This window comes from Helicoverpa zea, chromosome 5 (genome assembly GCF_022581195.2).
Source record: "Helicoverpa zea isolate HzStark_Cry1AcR chromosome 5, ilHelZeax1.1, whole genome shotgun sequence".
Classification (NCBI taxonomy): Eukaryota; Metazoa; Arthropoda; class Insecta; order Lepidoptera; family Noctuidae; genus Helicoverpa; species Helicoverpa zea.
The window spans coordinates 5,491,679-5,504,907 of record NC_061456.1 but is presented as its reverse complement, the minus strand read 5'-3'; the positions used below and the strand labels follow the sequence as shown (position 1 = coordinate 5,504,907).

The window sequence follows — 13,229 nt, the reverse complement described above, 5'->3', positions numbered from 1 at the left end:
TTTAGGAGTGTAATATAAGAATTTTCCATATCTTCTTTCAATCAAGAATGTTTTGGCAGTAGGAACACAGCAGAAATCAAACACTAAACTCTTGAGAATTTAATGTTATTGGAATAAAATATAATCTTGGAGTTCTACGTGAAAATTCAAAGATTAATCTTCCCATGGTTCTAATATTTCCACGGATCATTTCTCAACAAATAAACGTGCTTATTGCGAACTGGAGTGTGCAATGAGTATGTGTTTACATTTGATCTTGTCTGTTCTTCGACGGTGAGATCTTTCGATCTATTTACATAAATGCAGCTACCTACCTATATCCTGTTGTAAGTAACTAAAAGAATTTATTAACAATCGACCTTGCCCAGTACAAGGTAAATTTAAAGAAAAAGTCTTGACGAATATATGAAATGAAACGAAATGAAAAAAAATCTTCGCCAAACTATTTACAGTTGGAAGTACTTAGACGCGCTAATGTCAGCGGTATTGAGGCCTATCTAATGCGTCGACAGCTGCGCTGGGCTGGTCATGTCTCCCGGATGTCAGATGCCAGAGTAGCAAAGCGCGTCTTCTACTCAGAACTGGAGACTGGCAAGCGTAAGCAGGGTGGTCAACGTCTGCGGTACAAAGATGTGCTGAAACGCCACATGAAGAGATGTGACTTAGATCCGTCACACTGGGAGGCTATGGCGGCAGATAGGACCAAATGGAGGCGGACTATTAGCCGGCGGAGAGAACAGCTCGACGCTAGGCGAGATGAGCTAAAGGCCCGACCACCCGCGGCCATCCAATACACCTATATCGGAGGAGTGCTGACTTGCAGTGAATGTGGACGGACATTCACTGCAAAAATTGGCTTTGTCAGTCACTGGAGAGCACACCAGCGAAGCTCTCAAAATTAAGCGCAGATCCAAGTCGCTGTGGCCGAAATCGGCCAGGATCAATATCTACAGTTGGAAAATACAGAACGAAATTTTTGCATTCAAGAATTATGTAGGTGCAAAAAAACAGTACCGCTAAATTATTCAGAGGCAATAAGTATTTTGATTAAATGCTTAACAAAGTACCTAAAGATTGAAGGTTCAACTAGATTTTCAGAATACATATTCCTGTTATTTTCTGAGAAAGATACCTACCTACCTAAAAGACAGAGTATTAGATCTATATAATATACAGCAAAAAATCAGGCCCGCCGTAAGCGGGCGTGCATCGCGTGCACAGCACGCGGGCGGCACGTCCTAGGGGGCGGCAAATCTAGCGAGTTATCACGTAATATTTAAAAAATACAATATCTTTTTACTAATGATTTGATTTCAATATTTCCGAACTCAGCAATAGCGCTAAGAATATTACTTATACTGCCGGTTTCAGTTAGGTACATATGTTGAAAGGACATTTTCAAAATTAAAGATTCTTAAAAACGATTTAAGATCAACCAGTGGCGTAGCGTGGGGCAAATGCTATTTAGGGGGCGGCAAAATTAAACCAATAAAATTTCGGAAAAAGCCGCCCTAGCTTTGGTCGTCTCCTATCAATTTTGACTGTTTCACCCTTTGCATCCCCAAAAAAATTCGCGCTCGCTGCGCTCGCGGCTCCATGTCAGATATCGCATTTTATCTTTGTTTAATTGTTGAGGCATTCAATTCCGAATAAAAATTTTTCGCGCACGTCCGTTATGGCTTTTTATGATATGTTCACTTCATGAAAACTCTAAGGAAAAAATCGCGCTCGCTTCGCTCGCGGCTTTTGCACTTCACTTCTGTGCATATCTTACTTTTTGACTTTGCTTTGTTAATTTACAGTGATTTTTATTTGTTTTGTGACCTTTAAAAATAAAAATTTCGCGCTCGCTCCGCTCGCGCTTGCTTACATATGGAAAGTGGCTTATAATTTTTCAAAGGAAAACCCACCAAATAACGTATTTTACTGACTTTAAACATTGTTATAGATATTTAAGTGCGTTAGTTTAAGTTAATCACAATCTTTCAATACATAGGGGCCACTTGGGTAATGATTGCACTGCATTGATGCCCTAAGCAATTGCTTAGTTTGCTTATGGGCTAACCCAGGACTGCTTAGGGCTTAGGTTACTCTGAACATTTCAAGTAAATAAAAAGTTATGTGTAATGTATGTTATGTATTGCAATAGTTATTTATCCAAAAGTAGGTGGGTTTTCTGCAATCAGAGCGGTGCATGTACATATTTTTTTCTGTTGGACAAGTAAGATGGATATGAATGGGCGGGGGGGGTCCGGACCACCTGGATCCGCCCCCCCCCCTTATATATTTTTTGACAAAACGTATGTAGTCGTAGGGCGGCATAATCAGTTTTGCACGCGGGCGAACAAACAGCTAGCGGCGGGCCTGCAAAAAATGTACAAAGCTGCGCCTTTATTGTAGTTGTAGTCTTTGCGTGTGGGAAAATTTGTTTAAGCTGCCTTTCCTGGCAATAAAATGGCGCTCAGGTGTAATTGCTCTCATAATTACTGTAGGAGGTAACGTAAAGTTAGCTTGATTTGGATAAAGTAAGTATTCTTAATAACATTCAACACCGCACTTTTCAGGGACAGCGGTTGGTCGTCACGACTAGAATTGTTTTAATAAATAGCTCAGATGTATTGTTATGCTTTTGTTATTAAGTCGGACCTTTCATAGAAGCTTTTATGTACTTAAAACAATGGTAGGTATGAAGTTATGTTACCTAATTATCTTTGAACTATGACATCTATTCGCAATCAAGACAATAGTTGATTAATGATAATTAATTGTTCAATATTTTTATTTAATTTCAACACAATTTCTCAACTGCATTGAAGCTTGAAGAACGGATAGGATTTTAGGTACCTAGTTGCATTCAGGTATATGGGTATATTATTGCTATATTACGGAAGGTAAGTATGACATACTTAAACGTAACTTGGGAAAGTTTTGTGGGTGCCGAAAGGTGCGTTTTGCGATAATCCGAGATGATCATCTCATATGTACTGTTTTGTGGTAACTATAGACAAACATAAAACATATTATTATGTAAGTTTATGTTTGAAGTAAAAACTCTCTCCATTTGCTAACTAACACTAACGAAATTTGTGAAGCACAACATCTTATTCTTGGTATCGTCTCAATTAACTTTGGTTAATTTTTAGTCAGTCTACGGATATTATAAAAATGTGGTACCCTGACGCCTAATCGATGTTCTTATTATATAGGTATGTTTTGTATATAGTACACTGACTATATAACGTAACGCCACAAATTAATATAAATACTAGTAAAGATAAACGCGGTAACGTTTTTAAACAATTTGCACTTATTAGGTTAACAGGTTTTAGAATCAATCACTATGGTTAAGCATTATCGATATTGAGACTAAAGTTTGAAATTATAAGGCAAATGATTTTGATTAATTATTGTCTTGTAATTTTCCATGTTCTCCTATATAATATGGCTGCCACAAGCCAATTAAAAAAATAGGTACCTAAATTGAAGGCCGTACTTACTACAGATTGCCTTTTTCTGAAAGAGATTTTTCCTCCGTTAAGTCGTTCTTGGTATTCTACCATAGGTGCTATGTGACTGTAGGTACCTCCAGGTACATTATTTTGGCAGAATCCAACTAGGTTTCCCATATTTTCTTACAATGATTCAATCGACTACTGTTATTAAGGCTAAGAGGAAAATAGTAAATTGCTTTAATTCAAAACGAATTATAGTATAGTTTAGATTCAAAGGCGCAAATGAATGCAACTGTTACTGTTACAATTAACTGAACATAATTTGTCTTGACAATTGAAAACAGTTTAAACTGTTCCTATAAAAAGTCTTTAAATGAAATAAATGATCTGGCTTTGTGTAGTAATTTTTTTAGACGTCAATATCAGATGAAGATGACGCAGTGGGCTATAGTTAATTTCTTATTGTAATGTCATACTGGAAGCAATTTTTGATGATTGCCGATAAGTAATGGTTAGATGATGCCACCGGCCCTTACTGACGTCATTACTACTCATCAAGCCAAGCCTTTCTAGTAAATAACTGCTAACCTACTTTTAAAAACTTAGCTAGACCCGTCTCTCAATCTAGCATTAGTCCTTGTAGATAAACTGATTATATACTTCGGCCAAATCGATGATTCGAAAAAGGAATTGGTATGGTCTTTACTCTTCATAATTTGGCCAAGTTATTAAATTGCTATTACTTTATTAATGGACCGTCTGATCGATGGAAAACAATGTTTTTTGTTTGGTTTTTCCAACCTTGCTCTCGGGATGGTACGGCTTGGTGTCTAGTTGTTTACCGTAACTTCTTTTATTAATGGATTATAAAAAGTCTGTCTGTAATCGTTAATTATTATTGCAACTGCCACTAGCTTTGGAAAAACAGTAGAGCTATTATTTCGGTCTGCAAGCCATTTCGCAGAAGGTCCCTAATTCGGATAGTTTTTCATTACTGCCTGGAAGGAGGTTGCTCTCAGAAAAGACTACTAAGTCCAAAATATGAATCTTTTTGCTATGAAAATCACAGATTTGCTTATTAAGTTCGCTATAGTTTTTGTCTTTTATATTTATGTCAGGCTGATTTGGATAGTACTTAATACATAATAGGTCCCTAGGTACCCTAAATAAATGTCGTAATTTGGCTGTCGGCACTTGTCACATTTCACGCTTTTGATGGTAAATTGTCCAGCAACGCTCATGTGACTTTTTGCAAAAAAGGTACAAGTGTATCAATCACAGGCAAAAATGTAGGTAATTGGTCTGTATGAATAGTCAGCGGATGTGTTGGTCACGGGGATGGGCCTTGAATTTACCTATCCGAGTCGAATTCACAACATTGCGCTCTCGCAATCGCCGAGTGTTTAAACATGACATAGTAATAGGTGCTGTACACCGATCCGTTAAGCGTAAACATGTGTGCTTCAAACTTTTTACGTTGACACTCAAGCTGCTATTTAATTAAGCCCAATAACCTCCCAAAAAGAGCTTAAAGCTACGGATATCACGCTTGCATCTCATTTTCCTGCAGTATGAAAATTGAAATGCTAAAAGAATGAAAAGAAGCCATTGTATTGAGAAGTTGTTATGAATATATAAAGGCTTGCGAGACCTCGAACTGTTTAGTCTGTCTACGCGGTCCCGTTGAACCGGTCGCGGCCTGATTGACCCCCACTACCTTTGGCCGCTGTACTCCACCACTTCTCACCTTTATCACACGTAAGTTTATCAACATATTATAATCTATTTAGTGCATGCTCTAGATTCAAAAGCAGTTTTTGTTATTTTAATTGCTTGTTTTTGATAGACTGCAGTGTCTCACGCCTTTTTGAGAATGCATTCTTTATTTTTCCATTGTTGACAAAGACATTTTTTTCGGATCTGTGAAATTACAAAAATTTGTAATTAAAAAGCTTTATTACTAATAAAAAAATGATGAATAAGAGGTTTTATTGAGCAGGTAGTTAGTGTTTCTAAAATAAACTTTCGTGGCCAGTATTTTGCTGCCCAAACAGGGTAACTTGAATTTAATGCAAATCATTTCATCCCATGCTTTAATATAATTCGTCACTTAAGGAAAAGAGTTCTTCAACATTTCTGTATCCATATTAGGATTTTAAAAAATGTATCGTTTTTGTTTTAAATTTTGTTTCATCCATGAATTGTAACTAATAGCATATGTAGATACATATTTTGTTTTGGTATCTAAGAGATGATCAGTTTTTTGTATTTATATGGGAAAATCGGTCAGCGTAATTTTGAGTCACATAATAATTGATCGATAGGGAAAGAGGTAAACATACCTAACTAGGCACAGTTATAAATAAACCTGTCTCAGATGACAACGCTTTTTGTGATTTAGAAAATAAACTGTTGGTTGTTTTTTGCCCTTTATTCTTGTTAAGTGATTGTGCCGCTAAGTTTGTGGTTTCGTATTATCTTGGGTTTTTCTGGGAACCTCTACCCACGTAAATCACGACTTGAAAATTATCTTTAATTGCGATATTTATTTTCATACCAACTTCGTTGCATGTGGTCCTTTTTTCAGTATTTATCATTCCTTTAAAAACAGTAATTTTCAACCAGTAATCAGAATATTCAATCCATGGATATCTGAGTAGGTATCTCATAGGTTGAGATATCTTTATGGTGTTGCAAAAATAATGATTCTTCGTAGATATAAATTATGTGAATGGATATTTTTTCATATAAAATTCAAATAGATACGTAACTTGCATACAGGAAGTATCTCACAACAATGGACGACAAAGTAAAACAGTTATAGCGTTTACATAAATTTATTACCTACTACCTAGGTACAGGCAATTACATAGAAACCATTAAAACAAACATGATCACAGATTTGTTTACATTTGATGATTCTACATAAATGGTTTTCTTATGACTGCAAATCGGTATATTAATTGACCACGGCTGCCGGTAAACCTTGAACGAGCTCGCAAAAACGAGTGACTCGCCACGTTCTCTCACCTTACGAGTTGTTCCTGTATCTCGCGTATCATTGTATCGGAAGTGAACATGCATGTTGCTCCTTCATGATAATAATAGTATCAGTGCGTGGTTCCCAACAAAACCTCCACCACCGGTACAATTTAGTACCGCTTTAACAAACGCGATGTTCCTTTTATTTGGTTTTACGTAACTTCGTCACAGTTCCCACCCATGCTATCCGAATGCATAACAAGCTCGATGTAGTCGATAAGGAAGAATACAGCTAACTTGTCGTTTCTCAATAATAAGATCAAGTCGTCTGCAAAAACGTGAGCCAACTGTTATGATGGAGTTTGAGATGCTCCGCTTCACAATGCTATCATTACCAAGTTACAACATCTAGCTGAGATGAATACAGTTGTCACCATTCAAAAATACCAGGGCTCGAATTTTAATTACAAAAGCTACAGTGAAATATTTTCCCATTATGAAATTTTTGCTAAGTAGATAACTTAGGTATGTACCTACGCATAATTAATTTTAATAGTGTATGAAAGTACGCAGGAAGTTTTTCACTTCATATTGCAACTTTCGAAACAAGTTCGATCGCGCCTAGGTATAACCTGGCTTAATAACCCTTAACAGCCCCGATCAAACTGTCATACGTTTTGCAAGTGTTTATAATAAATCACATTTATTTTAATTGTCAGTTATGAATTTTAATGAGGTAATGTGCAATCGCCACTTTTAGTATGTACCTTGGTATTTAAGTATTTAGTATATGAAGCTCATATTAATACTGATAGTTATTTACAAGTTGTAGTTTTAATTCCAGATAAAGCATGAGGGCAGCCGTAGTTGTCGCAGCCCTTGCGGTTGTGACTTTGTGTCAAGCCGCGACACCACAATTGCGGTTTGCATGGAAACAGATGGATTTTACTTGGGAGTCGCCAGAAATCCGAGCAAATGCCATCGCCGAAAAAAGGTTTATACCTGAGAATAACCTGCCTCTAGGGTTAGCACGTTGGAAGAACAAAGTTTTTGTTACCGTGCCAAGATGGAAGGCGGGCGTTGCTTCTACACTTAACTACGTTGATATCGATGGGCCACAAGATCAACTGCTGAAACCTTATCCATCGTTCAAAGACAATTTTGTACCTGATGATGCAAAGGAATTGCCTTCAAACAGCTCATTGATATCAGTATTCCGTGTGTTTGTGGACGAGTGTGACAGGCTCTGGGTCATCGATTCGGGAATGGCCGATATTTTTGGTGAGTTTTAAAATACTGAGTTCGATAATGTAAGTTATGTTAGTAGACCCAACGCTGTTGGGAGGCTTAGGTGTTGTAATCATGCATAGATTTTAAATTAACAACTGTAGATTTTGTCTCTATTTTTTCCAGCTTTCACATCTACATTAACCACATGTATTACTTAGCCGTTTTAAATTCAGTCAGGTATTAAATAAAAGGTAAAAAAAATAGACGCGTGGGTAGGGACCATGCATGTTTATTAACGCGACTCATAAACACGGATCTAAAGGCTGACTAAAAGTGGCCTTATTTGAAATATAAAGATGTATTTAGATATTTTTCTAGTTATCTGAACTTGCTGCAAAAATGAGATACATTTTAGAATTTTGATTAAATAAAAATTCATGCTCTGTCCAATTATCTTGCCATGTATAACTGATATACTGTTGGTTGAGTCTTGATATAATAAAAAACATATAGCTACAGCCTTTATAGTGTAGGATGTTGTGACACGGTAAGATTTATAAACAACGACAAAGTCAGTTCCTGTCTAAGCACCGGTGAGGTGAGGGTTACAGCGACGTACTTTTATACTGCCTATGCGCCTAAAGTCATACACAAAGAAAGGATTTACATTTTTAGTTACGCTTGGAAACATGCTAGGCATAAGTATTGTATGTCGAATTTACAATATAAACAAATAATAATTCATAAATTAATTACCCATACAATGATCTAGATCAAATCGTGATCAATTACCATGGTTACAAAACAACATTCAATTATCTACATATTAATAAAGGTAAACAATTAATGAATTCACAATTGTAATTTATAAGTAAGTATACTCTATTTATAGCCACTTGGCTAGTGCTTGGCTATTGTTATGCCTTCACTACACGTAGTTATGGGTAGGTATATAGGTTGATACATAAATGTAATATCTTTCGAAATACTTGCAAAGGGATCCATAAAAACTATTGGATCGTACAGAGTTAAGAGAAGTTCAAAGTTGATACAAATACAGTCCAGTTTTCGCTGCCATTAATCACGATAAAGTGTAGTCATGAGGATAAGTTGCAGACGGAAAATCGCGATGATCAATAATCGATGTTTTTCCCTTTTTATTGAGTCAGGTCAAATAACATTGGGTCAGGTTTTCATACTTGAGGGTTTATATTAAAGGATTCTGCTGTCTTATTTATTCGGTTTTTTGCAACTACAGGAGCTGGAAACCAAATCAATGGCCCATCGATTGTGATATTCGATTTGAAGACTGATCAACTGATTCATCGATACCAATGCAAGGCTGGCGACATGAAGGAAGACTCCTTCTTCGCTAACATCGTAAGTTATTTAATGTTTTGCATTTTGGATTCTGACTTAATAGGATGGTATACATATTTATTAAATAGGAAACGATTTTGCTTTTTTTTCTAAATAATATAAATTTTAATACTAGTTGGACGAGTCTGCATTCAAAAAATATTTTAGTCTGCGATGTTTGTTACACATCCTTTTTGATATTCCTTTCAGATAGTGGACGTTAACAAAGACACGTGCGATGACGCATACGCGTATATACCTGACTTGGGAGGCTACGGAGTAGTGGTGTACAGTCTCAAACAAGACGACTCTTGGCGCATTTCCCATCACTACTTCCATTTCGAACCTCTGGCTGGCTCCTACAATGTAAGCGGTATCGAGTTCCAGTGGACCGACGGCGTGTTCGGATTGGCTTTATCTGAACCTAGAGATGACGGGTTAGTATCAAAACATACCACAAATAATTATACCGGTTACGCAAAAAATAAAAATAAGTTGGCGTAGTCATTATTTGCTACGCTGCGTAGCGGCGTAGGCCTAGACGTAAAATAATTAAAAAGTCGGCAAAGATCACTGAATTGCATCTTTTCTGTTGTGGATACAATGGCCTATAATTATAAGTAATTTTCTCATGTTTATACATGTTATCCTTGTATGTTTAATATATTCAAAAGACTGGCTTTTTATGCACCGATCTAATTGAACTTTGAAAAGATCGAGACAAAATTAACTGGTTGCGTAAGTTTTTTTTTTACAATCTTGTTGCAAAACATCTACAATTATCCCAAGTACTTAATATCGTTAAAAGCCATGCTTATAATTTTAGCAATATATCTAACTACACATTCATACATACGACGTTTGACAATGACCCAAAAAGTAAATAAAAGCACTCAAAACCGAGGTCAGATGACTGTACTGTTAATAGATCTAGTGTCTAATTATGATTCTTAATGCGTTCTCTGTCGAATTTTATTGTACAATAGTGGATTGTTTTAATTATCGCAGGTATAGGACAATGTTCTTCCACGCATTCTCCAGTACCAAGGAGTTTTGTGTCTCCACGGAGTTGCTACGCAATTACAAGAGCATCGACAAGATCGAGGCATTCCACGACTTCAAGGTTTGAATGCAAACTTATTACCGTCCCACGCTTACGTTGAATTATTTATTAGTGAGATAGCGAAACAATTCAATCACGTTGGATCAACTGTTTGATTACGTGTTGGTTAGTTCACATGAACATTTCTCTGCCTGGAAAATATTATTTTTAAACCAATCTATGTTTAGTAAAATTCAATAACAAAACTTGAAGCAAGTTGATACCTAATTAAATCGCTAGTAGAATAATGAATGAGCTATGTTAGATCTATATGTATTCATTTTTTTCTGTTAACCAATATTTTCTAATCTTTACAGCTTTTGGGTGACAGAGGCGAGCGTACCCAATCAGCTGCCAGTTACTACGACCCGAAGACACACGTGCTATTCTACACACAGGTAATATCAATGGAACAGTTACACAAGCCAAATAAGACATAAAATGGAGAATGTATATGCTTCAATATACATTTATGAAGATTACAAGCTTATTACAGAATGCATTCGATACTAACCTTCGTTATACAATAATATCGAATGGTTAAACCTTCACCACGGTTGACATTCTTTCAATGTTTAAGTTATCTTGGGATACAATAAGGACTGGTGGCCGCAACCTTCACCCAACGTTCACATTAACAATGGAATTTGTTTGTAAAAAAATCTATAGAATACCGCAGCCTATAGGTGTAACACCTACCTGTGTTCATAGATTTATTGATTTATTACACTACACTACCTATCTATCTAGCTATATGTATTCAACTTCAACTAATGTGCAATTTTGATCATGTTCATTGTGTCGTCTAAATGTTCACAGTGAGGGTTCTTTTTTTTTCAAAAAGTCCGTCTTTGAATTTTGGGGTTTCCCAACAATTTTGACCATGCGAATGACATAAAGTTTTTTTTTTTACTCGGATAAAAGTATCGTGTGTTAAGTAATTTAAGTTTGGAATCTATACATATGCTGAAGCAGCATATAGGTACTACATGATTGACTAACTTTCATAATATAAATGAGTAAATATAGAGCCTTATTATTTTTTTTCATCAGGTGAACCGTGATGGAGTGGCGTGCTGGAACTCCAACAAGCCTTACACACCTGATAACAATCCACTTATCATCAACGATCCGAAGTTATTCGAGTTCCCTAACGACTTGAAGGTGAGCAAACATTTCCTTTTAAACATCATGTTGATAAACGTCAACATAGGAGCTTTTAACTTTCAAAAAGTACTTATTTGTTCAAAAAGTGCTTCTTTCAAATGATTTTGAGTTTGAGTTTTAATTCTCGCAACCACGAGCTTCCAGTCATTATCAGGATTATCAAAAGATGCACCTATTCAATTCAAAGAAGAAAATTCTGATAAATTAAAAAAAATCACAGCCTTACTACAAAAACTTAAACATCTGTTGAACACTTCAACGTCATAATCTGTCATTTTTTAGACAAGTGTGCAACAGACGTTCAAATGTTTTTGTTGTACGACGGATAGTCTTAATAAGTAATTATTTTCTTTCTTGAAATTCAGGTGGACGACGAAGGTATCCTGTGGGTTCTCTCAGACAAACTGGCGCGCTTCCTCTACAGAACCATGGACCCCAACGAGATCAACTACAGAATATTCAGCATCAACACCACTGAGGCTGTCGAAGGAACTGCTTGTCAGTAACTTTACAACAATATAGCTTTGAAGTTCTGTGACTCTTTGTGTTTGTAGTTTATGTAGCCTAAGTATAAGGCTTATTTATTTCTTAAATATACATATTTTGTGATCAAACCCAAGTGACTAATTACGATCCTATTAATGTTGTTGCACTTATAAATTATACATTATTAACTTTTTTATGAAATTCATATTTTGTTGAATTTTGAAAAGATACGTATAACTGTAAATTATTACAAAGAAAGTTCTTCTTTTAGATGCGTTTTCTAGATACGTCTTGGAAACAGAGTTTCTTCGCCTGATATTCTTCGAACAATCAACAGTTATTTATCTTTATTCGCAGTGTACACTCCGTATGTGTTGATAGATTGTTGTTTTATATGTAACTCCTTCAAGTTACTTTCGAGTATATTTTGAGAATGACTGTTATCGTACTGTAAAAGTACCTAAGTACTTACTTATTGTTTACTGCAATGTACTCATATTTTACTAATTGCAACGTTTGTTACTGATATCGTTTTAAGCACTTATATCACTTTTCACTTAGAAGGTTGAAGAATTTGTATTCACTATACTCCTACTACTAACGTTGTTCTATCTAAATGTTCTATTGGTTACTTGTTTATATTGATGTTGATCTCAGCAGTAATAAACAAAAGAATAACGCTATTGCAGCCAATTAATAAAGTGATATAAACTTTTATAACAATAATATCTAGCAACTTGACATTATGACGTCAGACGTTATACAAGGTGTTTTATTTGGAAACAAGCAATCTGATAAGTTTGACAACTTTTAAGCTTACGACGCCCATGTAAATGTTCGCTGGTTTATCTCAAATTTTGCTGTCTATGTGTTCTCGAAGCCTTTACAATCTTACTAATTTCAAGACACTGAAAAGAAAATATTCCGTCCCTTGTCATCATTATTGTATCTCGATTGAATGGACTTAGTAACAGACACGCTGTATATAATATGTTTATCTTTTTTGTATTGTTTATATTAGTTCTAGTAAGATAAGAGTACAAATTATGTAACTCATAAGGTCATTAGTAATAAACAAATTAAATATATGAAGGAGTGTTTCAATAATGAATTTACAGTTCTATAATTTTGGTTCAAAAAGTGTTAACACAGGTCAAAAGTTTGTCACGTATTTTGATTAATCACAATAGTTTAATTTACTGCTTTATGAAGATAGACAAATTAAATTACGGGTAATGTAAACTGATTCATATGGGATAATAAAGTACGATATATTTAATTACTTACCAATTGAATCAATTGGAATCGTTCCTTCAATTATGGACTTACACATAAAACTTGGAACATGTTTGATATTACAGTGAGTGCCTTACTAAGTATCTAGATATTACATAGACATCATTAAGCACTGCATAATGATGTCTATGCACTTCATATGCATTCGAAATACC

At 35.5% G+C, this 13,229-nt stretch overlaps 1 protein-coding gene across 1 annotated transcript; it reads left to right on the top strand.

Annotated features, from left to right (window-relative positions):
* Window positions 1–5,095: 5,095 nt before the first annotated feature.
* LOC124630216 (protein yellow-like) lies at window positions 5,096–12,889 on the top strand. Its single transcript, XM_047163982.1, has 8 exons — window positions 5,096–5,210; window positions 7,279–7,715; window positions 8,923–9,044; window positions 9,234–9,460; window positions 10,032–10,146; window positions 10,443–10,523; window positions 11,179–11,289; window positions 11,658–12,889. Exons 2-8 carry the CDS (start codon window positions 7,286–7,288, stop codon window positions 11,796–11,798), a joined length of 1,227 nt encoding a protein of 408 aa, XP_047019938.1. The 5' UTR covers window positions 5,096–5,210; window positions 7,279–7,285; the 3' UTR covers window positions 11,799–12,889.
* Window positions 12,890–13,229: the final 340 nt, after the last annotated feature.